At 36.6% G+C, this 15,508-nt stretch overlaps 2 protein-coding genes across 2 annotated transcripts in view; one reads left to right on the top strand and one right to left on the bottom strand.

The window, feature by feature from the left end:
• LOC106091357 (uncharacterized) overlaps positions 1-15,508 on the bottom strand; it is a 134,841-nt gene that overhangs the window by 26,466 nt on the left and 92,867 nt on the right. The window lies entirely within an intron of this gene.
• Positions 75-15,443, top strand: LOC106091356 (uncharacterized). Its single transcript, XM_013257850.2, has 6 exons — positions 75-138; positions 12,169-12,328; positions 12,412-12,493; positions 14,785-15,089; positions 15,154-15,290; positions 15,363-15,443. Exons 1-4 carry the CDS (start codon positions 132-134, stop codon positions 15,055-15,057), a joined length of 522 nt encoding a protein of 173 aa, XP_013113304.2. The 5' UTR covers positions 75-131; the 3' UTR covers positions 15,058-15,089; positions 15,154-15,290; positions 15,363-15,443.

Here is a 15,508-nt window from a genome sequence, read left to right as displayed (position 1 = left end):
TCGGAGATGGGGGTACCGATTTAATAAAAATTTGGATGCCGCCTCATAATAACCCAGAAACACAAAAATTGGACGCCCCACCCAAAAACCCAACCAAATGAACCAACCGATTGGGACAAAATGGCTATCAAATGAAAGGTATTTAAGAGTAGATATAAAAATTTTACACCAAGTGCTGTGGGCCGCCCACTCCAAAAAACATCCCAAAAATTATATATTTACCAATTGGGCCAACATGGGAATCAAATGAAAGCAAATTGGAAGTAGAGTACGAATCTGGTATGAGACATCTACAAGACCTCCCAAATCGCAAAATCCCCCAAAACAGGCATGTATGACCATAATTACAAAATGGGTATCAAAAAAAAAGGTCTTAGGGAGTAGACTATAAATGTGGTATACAATTCTAAGATGGGCGATCCCAAGATAAGAGTCTTGGGATCGCCCATCCACTAAATACCCTTCAATACGATATATCGGTTGATCGGGACAAAATGGGATTCAACTAAAGGTCCACGATAGTAGAGTACGAATCTTATCCCTGGACCCTACCCTTTTCCTCAATTTTCAAAAACCCCAGATCTCTGAGATGGGTGTACCGATTTAAGCAAAATTATGTATGTCGCCTTATGGTGACCCAGAAACACAAAATTGGTATAGAACTTTGCGGTCAAATGAGCTGGGGGGACGCCCCACCCAAAAACCCAACCAAACGGACATGTTTGCCGATTACGGCAATATGGGTATCAAATGAAAGGTATTTAAGAGTAGAGTTCGAATTTGGCATAAAAATATCACTCGTAGTGTCGGGACGTCCCAAAAAACTCTACCTAACAGGACACTTTTACCGCCTTGGGCAATAAGTGTATCAAATGAGAGGTATTTAAGAGTAGAGTACGTACTTGGAATACAAATGTCACCTTTAGTGCCTGGGGGTTCCCCACAGGACACTTTTAACTCTTTGGGTAAAATAGGTATTAAATGAAAGATATTTAAAAGTAGAGTACAAATCTGACACAGAAATGTTAAACCCTTCAATAAGAGGTGTAGTTCGATTGAAATAATATGGCAATTAAATGAAAGGTCTATGACAGTAGAGCTTGAATCGAATGTTGATATAAGAATTCAAGTATCTGGGTTACGTTCCGACGTTCAGCAGGACATGCTGATCGCGACAATAAAGGACTCAAATAAATTGTCTTTTGAGTCTTAGCGTCGCGGGAACCGACCCCCAATAACAAGAACACCAAACTGTCATGAAGGACATGGCAATAAGGGGCTAAAATGTTTTGATAATAGAAAATGAATTTGATATCCAATTTTGAGACCAAGTGTTTGGGGGCAGTCTCACCCCCTTAACCAATTGCATTGCGGCTCAAATAAATGGCATTTAACAGTAGAGCACGAAGCTGATATATTTCAGGGATGGCCGCCCCACCCTATATACATCTCAAACTGAACATGTTTATGGATTATGGCAAACAGTGGCTCAAATCTGATATCTATATTATGGCCAAGTGTTTCAGTGACGACTCATCTCATAAACTCCCCTTGAACCACACATAGGTGCTGGCAACACCAAAATGTAGCTCAAATGTGGTTTTTGGGAGTAGAGTATGAATCTGATATCTACTTTCGGGGCAAAGAGTTTGTCTACTCCAATCCACCACCAAAACCAAGGGAATGATGTAGATCTAAAATCCAAACATAAATGGGCGAACCATCCCCTCACCTTTTTTCAAAAACGCCAGATCACGGAGATGGGTGGGGCGATTTAAGTGAAATTTAGTTTGTTTATAGTAACTCAAAAACAATAATTTGATATCCTTATTTAGGGGGGCTCGCCACCTCCAAAACACGCCAAATGGAAATATAAACCAATAATGCTCAAATGAAAGGTATTTGAGACTAGATCACGCATCTGATATATGGGCGACCCCCATACCGGATATATTTAGCGACCACAGCAATATAAGGCTCAAATGAATAGTATTTGGTGAACGAAATAGATATCTAAATTGAGGTGAAATATCTGAAAGGCCGTACCAGCACCCCCAAACAGGACCTTTTTCCTGACCGTGCCAGTATAGGGCTCAGATAAAAAAAGGGAGTGAAGGAAGGCGCAGCGGAGCGAGCCCTGTCCAGCTAGTCTTATATAAAAAAACAAATTTGAGTTTGTTTGTTGGTTTGTTTCTTTGTTCCGTATAGGCTCAAAAACGGCTGAACCCAATACATTGAAATTTTCATAGATTGTGTAGGTTGGTCTGGAAGGAAACATAGGCTATATAATTTTTTGATATCGGAATGGGGCGGACCCTCCCCTTTATGCCAAAAACACCAACCAAAATCAAAAGTGAACCGATCGGGACAACATGGGCATCAAATGAAAGGTATTGGAGAGTAGAATACGAATATGGTATAAAAATTGGGTCAAAGTAACCACCGGGCCACCCCAGCCCCAAAACTCCTCCAAACAGACATATTGGACGTTCATGTCGATATGGGGCTCAAAAGAAATATATTCGGGAGACGATAACGAATCTGGCTTACAATATCAGATCGAAGTATTGGGGATCACCCCAACTCCCAAAAACGCCCCAAATGGGCATAAGACCTATCATGACTATATGGGACTCAATTCCTTTGTTTGTTCCGTAGAATCAAAAACGGCGTAACTGATTTTCTTAAAATGCTCACAGATTGTGTCGGTTTGTGCGGAAGGAAACATAGCCTTTATAATTTTTTGATATCGACCATAGCAAACTGGGGCTCATAATAAAGGAATTTGGAAGTGGAGCATGAATTTGATATCCATATTTGTGCCCCTCTCAATTTTAAACTCAATGATAAGGGACCTATTTTATAGCCAAGTCAGCACGGCGTGCGGAGTGCGACACCACTTTGGGGAGAGGATAAGCACCGCTTTCAATTTTTCCGACGATGTTCTCGCCAGGATTCAAACGCAGGCGTTTAGCGTCATAGGCGGATATGGGCTACAGTGGTACGAATTCAACATACAGGGCGAAGTGTCCCCACCATTAAAAGATATTAGAAAGTTAAAGAAGGCACAGCCATATTTTCGATAAAAATAAAATATTGGCAAAATGTTTATTTTATAAAAATAATATAAATTTTTCAAAAAAAAAATAATTTGAAAAAATTTTCAAAACAATTTTGACATAATTTCCAGATAAAATAAAATGTTGGCAAAATTGTCTAAAATTATAGGATTTTCAAAATCTTTTATAAAAACTTTACTTTAGAAAATTTTTTCTTTAAAAATTTTACGAAACAAATATAAAAATAATTGAATTTCATTTTTAATTTCATTTCACGCACTTGAACTGCTTGATTGTTAGTCATTTATTTTTTTTATTTAATTGTAACACATTTTTTTTTCGGTGTATTCTCAATTTCATCTTGACCCCACTATTTTTGGAATTTTTGGACTAAATATATAAAAGTAATTAATTGTTTTTTTTAAGTCTCGCGCGACCATTCAAAGAGATTAGCATATCTCATAAAATTTGCATAAACATTTTGTAAGGGAGAATCCCACAAAAACCGAAACACTTTAAGACAATTTTGTCAAAAAGATCTCAGTAAAGCGTCGGACTGCATTCAGTTTAAAACACAACCTTCTACGGGTTGTTTGCAAAAATTATACAAAAAATTAGAAAAACAAAAAAATTTAATCCAAATGTTGGAAGTTTACGGTAGCATCGAACTTGAAAGTCATCTCAATCGACTACAGCAATGGTTTGAAGCCAACGAAAAATTGCCAAAGAAAATTGGTGCGTTCTTCAAAAAGTGAAAGAAATAAAAAAAAAATAGTGAACTGAAAATAAAATGTAAAAAAAAGACATTTGAATTCTAAAAGTGAGGAGCTGTTAATTAGTCTTGAATTTTTGTGCGAAATCTATAGCCAAAGACTAATGGCCAAAGAGTTAATTTTATCAATAGTTTAACAGCTAATATGGCTTGTGAGACTGTCCCCGTCTGAATGACGGTATAAGGTCTGTGGAGAAGAAGTTCAAAAAGATTTGTAGTTCTCTGACCAAACTGTTTAAATAACCCTTTTTAATATTACCTGATTTGGAGCAGTATGAATATCTCAGTAGTGTATGAACAATGATAAAAATACCAAGTCTAAAACTGCATTGTAAAGGCCTTCCAACCTCATTGACTTCAGATTTTATGGTCTCACACACTATGCTTAAAAGTATCTGGTATACAATGGAAATAGGACTTGTTTCCATGTGCTTGAGCTAAACTGTATTCCATGCTTTATTGTGTAAGGGGCATGGTATGCGGACGTCTCAGTCATAGACCATGCATACTTCTAATCAGATTGTGGCAAAGAGCTAATGCCTACGCCTCATCTGTTAACCCATCGGTTTCTGCTGCCTTGTTGTTCTTCAGTTGGGTAACTACTACGACGACTTCTTCTGACTAAGTGTCGCCTCCAGTCTAAAATAGTTCATCTGCTAACCCATCGGTTTCTGCTACCATGTTGTTTTTGAGTTTGGTTACTGCTACGATGACCTCATGCTGACTAGGCGATATACTTTCAATGAATGATTCAGGTATTAGTTCTGTGGTATCCTTGTTACCACCACCATCGGCTACCAATTGCTGAAAAAATTTCCTTTCCCTATCTCTGTGTGTTAGCAGAGTTCCTTTATTGTCACTACATTAGGACAGACTTCCAGATTTCAGACTGACTGATAACCATCTCGATTTTTCTTTTATGATCAGGGGGCAACATGTGAATTCATTATGGTGAAATCTGATGCAGGTAACTAAAATGTTTTGTCACGGCAAAGTCTGTTAGCTTCAATCTCTTAATTTTTTTGACACTAACATATCCTAGCACGATTTTGATGTCCCAGCGTTCTCTCTAAGTGCTCATATTACTACTACTTAATTTCCCATAAACATTCTCTCATATCAATACTCCAAACCGATTAATGTTTAAGCTCAATGATAAGGGTCCTCCATTTGTACTGCCGACAGAAGAAGTTTTAACATGGCAGAAAACGTGACAAATGTAGCCAACATAAGAAAGGCGAAAACCGTCTCTAAAAACACTTTCTGATGTTCATGCCGGGATTTGAACCCAGGCGTTCAGCATCATAGGCGCTCATAGAATACTTATAGTCTTGGTCTGTTCGACCAATTGTTCGGGACATGGGCACCTATGAGACTAATATAGAAGTGTTTGTTTTTAATGCAAATTTAGACTAGCCCCGCATCCACTGGATTAAATCAAACTCATGTCACGCTTTAACTCTCGGTGTTGACACCACTACGAATCCATTACATTTATCATATGGCGGTGACTGCGGTTTCTTCTCTGTATAAAGTTCAGACACTACTGCTGCAGATTCAAAAATCATGTGCCTCAAATCATTTGCGTGGGTTGTCAACATCAGAGAATAAAAATACTCGTAGCAAATCCAGAAGACACCTCGGAAAGCCTCTCAGATACTCAGCCTCTCAGAACCGTGACCTTTTTACAATAAGACTTTCGCAGAACTAACCAGCAAGGAGAGGCAAGCCGGTGGTTCCGCTTGTATTGTATAATACCCTACACCTACCCTTTAAGTGCAAAATGCTGTATTTAATTCTAAACCAATTTTGATGGCCCTCGCCGGATGTTTTCAGATGGGTTAATAAATAATTCGTATCAAATTTCGAGCAAATATGTTCAAACTGTAATAACTACGGTTAACATATGACAACATTATTGCAAATTACCTAAAATCTGACGAACATGTATATATGGGAGCTATACCGAAATCAGAACCGATTTCGACTAAACATCTTAGATATTGTGGTAGATGTTGTTTCATGTGGAGGTTGGATCCTCGTCAAGCTCTTGTAGGCGAGCAAGCTCGCTGCGGGAACAGGGTGGCCATTGGTTAATTAAAGGTGCCATTAACTCTCCCTGTCCTATCGAGCATCAAAGACACTCAGTATTTGTGCAAGAGTCGGTGCCACCCGACCTCTCACTGAGACTCTCCACTCGATACCGCTGATTGTCCTCGACTGCCTTTGCAGCTACTCCGTATGGAGCATTCCGCAATCCGTAACCTGTAGACGCGCCTGGTAGCTGGCAGCTAAGCTTCTCGTGACAACAAAGAACACCACACAATGAACATCGGACCTCAATGTTCCAGCCGGATAGTCGCCGTGGAAAGCGTGGTGCAAAATTTTTTGAGATTGGTCACTGCAAGTGTGACTCTAGAAGTGAAAATCGGGCGATATACATATATGGCAGCTATACTAAGGTTAGGTTAGGTTGAAAAGAGGGTCCAGATATTAATCCGCCCATGCCACTATGGGCATACACCTAAGCCAGTAATCGGCTTGTTGTGCGCTCTAAAAACTATAAAGTAACCTCTTAAAAGGAAATTTTAGCTTAGAAATTCCGTGCTACTTACAAAACCCTTAATTGTTTTCAATACCACTCCCCCAAGTTGGTTAAAGTCTGATATTGTGTCTCCATCTAAGTACCGGTATCTGTTGAACACGAAATCTGTTGAACAGGGCAATAACAAAGGAAATGCTCCAACGTCTCATCATCTTCCCCGCATGCCCTACACATGGTATGACACATATGTCCTATGTGTCCCGTTATGATACCAATAGCTATACTGACCTGCTTCTTACTTCCTTTCAGTAATAGCCTAGTCTTCTCACGATCTGGGTCCCCCCATAAGATTTTGCGGTCTTAGCGACCGTTTCGCTATTCCACAATGTTGCATGCGCATTCGTCGCCCACTCCCTTAACTCGGACTGCGTCGACCCGAAAGGCTTTGGGTTAACCAAGTTTATTGACGGCAGTCCTCTGGCCTTCACCGCCAAATTGTCTGCCCTTTCATTTCCCCTTTTCCGTTATGGCCCGGCACCCAAACGATGCGGATTTTGCCATCCTCAGAGAAGGCGTTAATCTCCTTCTTATACTGCAAGACTGTTCGTGACCTTACCCTTATGGCAATTTTACTGTCGGTAAAGATGTTCACATTCGACGTCCTCGCGTTAGCACCACACTACCTCACGCATTCCGTGATCGCCCGGATTTCCGCCTGCAGGTCCGTATTATGGTCAGGCAGTCTAAAACAGATCTCAGTCCCTGTGTTCTCAATGTAAACCACAGGCCCACATTGTCCTCTAGCTTTGATTCATTCGTGTAACAAGATCTTCCAGATGGCAATACTAGGGTTCCGTCAATCCAAGACTGTGCCGATGGCAGCAGTGCCTCGCACTCGACTTCAAGGTTCATCTCGGGTATACGATCGGAATCCTCTTCCCTTCCTTCCAGGTTTCCTATCGTCGCTTCGATTATACCGCGATGGTATGAGCAGCTCCCATCCTCAATCCATTCTCCCATCGCCTTAAGTCGCATAGCCGCAGTGGCTGCGTCACACTTAATCTATATGTCAATCGGACATAGGGATATTCAGAATAGTCTCCAGTGCCCTAGTGGCCGTGGTCCTTATCTCTCCGCCTATGCCAAGACTACATGTTTTCTGAACCTGATGTATGGTCCTTATGTTTCACTTTTTCTCCATGGCAGTCCAACAAACTACTGAGACGTAACACAGTGGGCCAAATGGCAAAAAAATTGGAAATAAGTCTACAACTTTTTATCTGTTGATTTTAGCCATACAAAATGTTCTAGACATTTGTAGAGGAGGACATAGGCTTTCAGAAAAGTGCTGTTGTTGGTCCATATCTTTAATACAGGGTGAGCTACAGGGTGTCAAAGTTGACCACTTTTGACTTCTCCAAGCTTCTGGGGGCCATAACTTTTGATCTACTCAACCGATTTACATGATTTAGGACTCTAGAGAAAGAGCTTGACAAGATCTAAAAAACTTATGCATAAAGTACCATGCCATCGTGTACTGTTAAGGAGTTATGAATTGTTTAATTTTAAAATATGAAAATTTGGCCTTGGTTTTTTTCAGTGTTTTTTAAATAACTCCGTCAATTTTAAAGCTATAAACTTCATACTTCACACAAATTATGCCAGCATATGTGTGCATAAAATACAAAAGGAATCACGTGAATATCTTTGGCGGTTTAAAAATGGCATCGTTTTCAATATGAAAAATATTTTTTTTGTCAAAAAATTGCAAAATTTTTCAAAAAAGATACTCCCATTTCCTTTAAGTTTTCGCAAACTTTGGCCGTCAAAGCATTATCATTTCTTTCCATTTTCACAAAGTCGAGGTATTAAGAAAAGTTTTAAGTGCTAATTTGGCTAATTTCGATATCAAACAACACCGTTATCTTAAGACCAAAATGGCCAATTTTTTTACTAAACTTCAAAAGTTTCTCACTGGAAAAAAAGTTCCACGGGGATTTTTTCGCTTTTTTTGAACTTAAATGAAAGCTTAAAATGTTCCCAACATTTTAAGGTATGTCTCGCCATATCCTAGCCATAAATGAGATCGTAGCGATCAAAATACTGAAAAAAGTCAATTTTCAAGTAGTGCTATATTCATTGCTAAAAAACAAGTATTACGTCACATTTTATTGCAAAGATGTTAAATAAACTTTTATTTGGTAACACTTCTTCTACAAAACACAAAAAGAATCATGGAAATATCTCTATTCTATTCCATTTTATGGAACCGGCAATAAAAAAGTCAATTTTTCAAAAAAGTCGAATTTCCCAAATTTTGTTTTTGTTGTCCTAATTGCACATGACACACTATAGCCATATTTACGCAACATACCTTATCGTAAAGGAAATTTTCATACCTTTCCAACAATGTATAAAACATTTCTCAACTCGGATTCTATCTACTCTAAAATTCATTTACACTTCATTAAACTCTATATAAAAATGTCTATTTGTGAAATGGAACCTTATATGGGGCCTACACTAAAACATTGATAGATTTGCCCAGGGTTTACAATACAAATGTGTTAGAATAAAAAAAGGTCTCCTGCCAAAGTTTAAAAAAATTGGAATAAAAATATGTGTTTTAGAGCGAAAACACTTCGCATCGGCGTGCGTTTATATGTATATTAGCTACTCCCAAAATAAAAAAGCATTTTAGTTTTGTATTATTTGATTTTATTCTCTACCAAATAATCTAAGGTATCAAAATTTAAAAGCTCTTTAATTTGAATGGCATCGGGATCGTCCTTATCTATATCGTCACATATTTTTGGTAGCCATTTAGTTCTAATGGTAAAACATCGACAATTCGTCCAACATTTTTTGGTTGTGTTTTTAACAATGCTGTTTTGAACGTATCTTTTATTAAATTTGGCGGATGTGCCGCCAATAGTTCCTCTTGTTTTTTCTTTTTGGTTTTCTCCGTAACTTCGTCGTATGCTTTGCTAGGCCGGCCGGGAATCAGCGGTTTAATTTCAATAAGTAGATCCGATTTCAGCCACTTCTCATACATTTTGAAAAACTTGATTTTTGCGAATGAACATTCTGGCAACCTTCTCTCAAATGATTTGTAGAATTTTTCAAGTTTGTCTAAAGCGTCTTTATTTAGCCTTATTCCATATATGTGGTCCAAAGTGTAAACAAGTTCCTTAAATGACTCCGTGTATGATTTGGAATCATTTTTGATGTCCCATACAATTTTCGAAAGAGTGGAATACTTCAGTATGACTTCCATAACTTATAAATGTCCTTTACGCCTCTACAAAATATAATGAAGAAAATTTGGATTTTGTTCAAATATTTATGCAATATATTCACAATTAATGACCCATTTCAGGTATCAGACGCAATCGTAAAAAGGGGTCCAAAGTGCCTCTTTTTACTTACTCTTCTATAATTATTTACCTGGACTCGAATTTGGTTAAAAAAAATGACAATGAATTTTTTATGGGTAGGTTTTTTCACATTCATTGATACGGTGGATTTCCTGGGAATTCGACATAGCGAAACAGGTAACATTTGTCTGCATCAAATCTTAACACAAATATATATATATATGCAGGTATATTTCTAGGTTACTTTTTATTCAAAAATCATCAGCTTACATTAAAAATAGATGTAGGTACTATACAAACGCACGCCGATGCGAAGTGTTTTCGCTCTAAAACACATATTTTTATTCCAATTTTTTTAAACTTTGGCAGGAGACCTTTTTTTATTCTAACACATTTGTATTGTAAACCCTGGGCAAATCTATCAATGTTTTAGTGTAGGCCCCATATAAGGTTCCATTTCACAAATAGACATTTTTATATAGAGTTTAATGAAGTGTAAATGAATTTTAGAGTAGATAGAATCCGAGTTGAGAAATGTTTTATACATCGTTGGAAAGGTATGAAAATTTCCTTTACGATAAGGTATGTTGCGTAAATATGGCTATAGTGTGTCATGTGCAATTAGGACAACAAAAACAAAATTTGGGAAATTCGACTTTTTTGAAAAATTGACTTTTTTATTGCCGGTTCCATAAAATGGAATAGAATAGAGATATTTCCATGATTCTTTTTGTGTTTTGTAGAAGAAGTGTTACCAAATAAAAGTTTATTTAACATCTTTGCAATAAAATGTGACGTAATACTTGTTTTTTAGCAATGAATATAGCACTACTTGAAAATTGACTTTTTTCAGTATTTTGATCGCTACGATCTCATTTATGGCTAGGATATGGCGAGACATACCTTAAAATGTTGGGAACATTTTAAGCTTTCATTTAAGTTCAAAAAAAGCGAAAAAATCCCCGTGGAACTTTTTTTCCAGTGAGAAACTTTTGAAGTTTAGTAAAAAAATTGGCCATTTTGGTCTTAAGATAACGGTGTTGTTTGATATCGAAATTAGCCAAATTAGCACTTAAAACTTTTCTTAATACCTCGACTTTGTGAAAATGGAAAGAAATGATAATGCTTTGATGGCCAAAGTTTGCGAAAACTTAAAGGAAATGGGAGTATCTTTTTTGAAAAATTTTGCAATTTTTTGACAAAAAAAATATTTTTCATATTGAAAACGATGCCATTTTTAAACCGCCAAAGATATTCACGTGATTCCTTTTGTATTTTATGCACACATATGCTGGCATAATTTGTGTGAAGTATGAAGTTTATAGCTTTAAAATTGACGGAGTTATTTAAAAAACACTGAAAAAAACCAAGGCCAAATTTTCATATTTTAAAATTAAACAATTCATAACTCCTTAACAGTACACGATGGCATGGTACTTTATGCATAAGTTTTTTAGATCTTGTCAAGCTCTTTCTCTAGAGTCCTAAATCATGTAAATCGGTTGAGTAGATCAAAAGTTATGGCCCCCAGAAGCTTGGAGAAGTCAAAAGTGGTCAACTTTGACACCCTGTAGCTCACCCTGTATTAAAGATATGGACCAACAACAGCACTTTTCTGAAAGCCTATGTCCTCCTCTACAAATGTCTAGAACATTTTGTATGGCTAAAATCAACAGATAAAAAGTTGTAGACTTATTTCCAATTTTTTTGCCATTTGGCCCACTGTGCGTAAGTAAGTATTGGCCTAAACTCGCTCCTGTAGAGCCAGTGGACTATCGTCGGATTCAGGGCCCATTTCGAGCCTACTGCCCGTCAACATAGTGCCCAACATCTGTGAACCTTCTCAGTACGCTCCTGAATGTGACACTTAAAATTCTAGTTTTATTAAAATCTAAACCGATTTCTATGAAATTTACCAGTAATGTCGAGATTCATAAAAAATTCCTTCCTGCCAAATTTCGAGAGAATCGGTTAACAAATGACCATTTTATTGCATTATTACTTCAAAGCGGACGAACATATATATGGAGCTATATCAAAATCTGAACCCATTTTTTCCATTTTTTTTTTCTCGAAATATTGAGACGATCGGACGAGAAATGCGTGCGACCTATACTTTGTACACAAATTAACATGGATAGAAGGACAGACAGATGGATATAGCAAAACCGTATCAGAAAGTGATGCTGAGTCGATCGACAATCAATGGGTCTATCTCTCTTCCTTCTGGAACTAAGTTTTACAACCCCGTATTACAGTAGTGATGTAGGGTATAATAACTTACTTCAAAGAATGATTTAATGGAGTTTTAGGCAAATGTTATCGAAATCCATTAAATATAAGCTAGGAGTATAGAATTCTTTAAAATTATTTAATAATACTTCTACTTATTTGTTATTTTCTTGTTATTATCAGATCGCATATATCTAGCTCGCTTTTACTATCGAGCATCCCGAAATTTGGAAGAGACTAAATTGTTAATAGAAGCCAATTACCATTTTCGCTCCAAGCATCCCAATGTGTTTTTCAACCGCGATCCGGATAGTGACAGCATTCAACAATCTACAGAATTTTTGTAAGTTCCCAGAGCTTTCGTAAAATTTTAAGAATACCCGAAGATAAATTCCTTATTTTAACGCTTTTTTATCTTTTTTGTAGTCATATGGTAACCCTGCCTGGCTTGACAACCGATAACAGTCGAGTAACGCTTGTCAAATTAAAAAGTACCGATGCAAATATGGTAATTAACACTACCACAACTTTTACTACTTTGCACTATTATTAATAATCATAATTATTCATATTATAACACCTTACATAATGGGAAAACTAGTAAAAACGTGCTAAGTTTGGTGGGTCCTAAGATTCGGCAAGGATCCACTAAAAATTAACTTAGTTGAGGGGAACTTGTGTTCCACGCGTACAAAAATTCAAAATTTGCCAAATTAGACAAAATTTTAAGCTGCTTAGAGACTTATCAGGATATCGATTTATATGGAAGGCAAATTTCGTTGAACACCGATGTGGACCATACTTATCATGCATATTGGATGTAATAATCGAGTATTATATGCAAAATTTCAAACAAAACGGATAATAATTGCAGCTTCCAGGGGCTCATAATCTCAAATCGGGAGATTGGTTTATGAGGGAGCTATATTCAAATCGGTTACGATATGGCCCACTTGCAATCTCCAATGACCGACATCAATAAGACGGGTATGTGCACAATTGCAAGCAGATATAGTTATTCGCTCGACTGCTATCGTTATTTCGACAGACGGACGGACTGATATCGCTAAATCGACTTAGAATGTAAAGACAATCAAAAATATATAGACGGTAGTCCTAAATTTTGTAGTGTTACAAACGGAATGACTAGATTAGTATAACGCCCATTATTTGGTGGTGAGTATAACAATACCCACACTTAAAAAATTTGAATTTGTTGTTGGTTAGACAGATATTTTTATTACAACTCCTAAAAGCATGCAACGCTTTTCGGAGTCTGCATGAATAAGTCCCCAGTAATGAGTGCAACGCTATGGTTACAGTTGAAATTTTTCAAAAAAAAGGCAACGATTTAATGAAAAACCTAAATATTAATAGAAATAGAATTTTGACAAAGGATTCTATAGAAAATAATTTTGATACATTTTTTATATAGAAAAAATTTAACTTTTGAAGATAAAAAATTTCATCCAAATCGGATAACAATTGCAGCTTCCAGGGACTCATAATCTTAAATATGAAGATCGGTTTTTATGAGAGCTATATTAGGTTAAAGACGTATTTAGTATACCATCATCCTATGGTGGTGATTATAACAATGGCCACACTTAAGGAATTAAAATTTGTTTTTGGTTTATTAGACAATTTTATTGCAACTCCTAAAAGCACGCATGAATAGATCGCTATTAATGACTGCAACGCACAGTGGGAGAAAATTGAAAAAAAACTAGTAAAACATATGCCGTGTGAGAACGGGTAGAGGAGAAAAAATATAAAGAAAAATATTTTTTTTTCATCAATGGTTTTTTGCTTTAGATTCTATTTCAAATAGAAGAGCAAAACTATAAAAACCTTTTAAAAAGTTGTGTGCAAAATGCATTGGCAGGCGAAAGTGATTGCGATTTCGGTATAGCCAGGGGCCTCGACCTACTCACTAATTATTGAGCAGTGCAAAGGTAGAAGCAGGCCTTTCGAGTGAAACGTTGAGTCTTATTGCTCAACGTTTTCGTGAAGCGCAGTAAAATCCGACAGCCAACATCTCCCAAAAATCCAATAACATATTATGTAGATATATATTAATACAAAACAAGTAAGAGCGTGCTATGTTCGGTCGGGCCTCCCTCCACCATGGATCGCATTTGTCGTGTTCTTTGCGCGTTATCTCTTTTGAGGCAAACAAAAAATAATGGATAAGCATTTTTATGCTATTGGAGATATATCAAGTTATCGACCGATTCAGAACAGAAATGAATTGAATGTTAAAGACCTTAGTTGAAGTCATTGAGTAATATTTCAGTCCATTTGAATAAGAATTGCGCCTTGTAGGGGCTCAAGAAGCATAATCGGGAGATCGGTTTATATGAAATCTGTATCGGGCTATAGATCGATTCTGTTATACAAAATGTAAGCCATATCGGTTAAGAATTGCGCCCTCTAGTGGCTTAAGAAATCAAAATCCAAAATCGGTTTATATGGGGGCTATATTAAGTTACGTACCGATTTGAAACATACATAGCACAGTTTTTGGAAGTCATAGCAAAACACCTCATGCAAAATTTCAGCCAAACGTATAAGAATTACGCCCTATAGAAGCCTTAGAAGTCAAGATACCAGATCGGTTTATATGGCAGCTATATCAAGTTATAGACAGATTTGAACCATACTTATCACAGCTGATGGAAATCATAACAAAATAAAAAACATTTTTTGAAAACAAACAAAAATCTAGTTTTGCCAACAATTTGTTCTTTTTTTAATTTTTATATTAAAATTTCTCTTTTATATTGTAAATTTTTTTAGATGCACCATATCGAAGATGTGAAGTACTTGTTCACCTTCTATGACTATCGTGTATCTTTACCTGACGTAGTAGAGAACGGCAAGCCCTACATTGTAAATGGTGTTATACAAATTGTAGATATGAAAGGCATAACAATGAGACATGCAGCCAAGACTTCTTTCACAATTTTGGCAGCTGCTATCAAATATCTACAGAAATGTTGTCCTAGTACTCTCAAAGGCTTACATCTCGTAAATTGTCCCTCGTATATTAATAGGCTGTTTGCTTGGTGAAGCCATTTTTAAAAAAGGAATGGATTGAAATGGTAAATTCGTATATTACGTTTAAACTTTAAATTGGATAAATAATTTAGAAATGTTTTGTTTAAGACACATTTTCATGTTAACAACTTGGGAACACTTTACAATTATGTGCCTCGGGAAATGCTAACCGAAGAGTATGGAGGCAATGCAGGAAAAATATCAGATTTGGCTGAGAGTTCATTAAAAGAAATACAGTCAAAAAGGTAAGGTTTGTTGAAGAAAATTATAATGAATTATAATAACATGATACTTTTTTTGTTATTCAATATTTCCAGAGACTATATTATGGACCCCGATTACTGGGTGGTGAAATAAGCTTTTTTTCCTATAAACTAATAATGAAATGTAGATATAGAAATGCTAAATGTGTTACCAAAAATAAAGTTAAGTTTTTCCTTCTATATTGAGTGATCTTTTCCTC

Source organism: Stomoxys calcitrans, chromosome 4, assembly GCF_963082655.1.
Source record: "Stomoxys calcitrans chromosome 4, idStoCalc2.1, whole genome shotgun sequence".
NCBI lineage: Eukaryota > Metazoa > Arthropoda > Insecta > Diptera > Muscidae > Stomoxys > Stomoxys calcitrans.
Note: the sequence above shows the minus strand (reverse complement) of the source record. Positions and strands in the feature narration are given on the sequence as shown.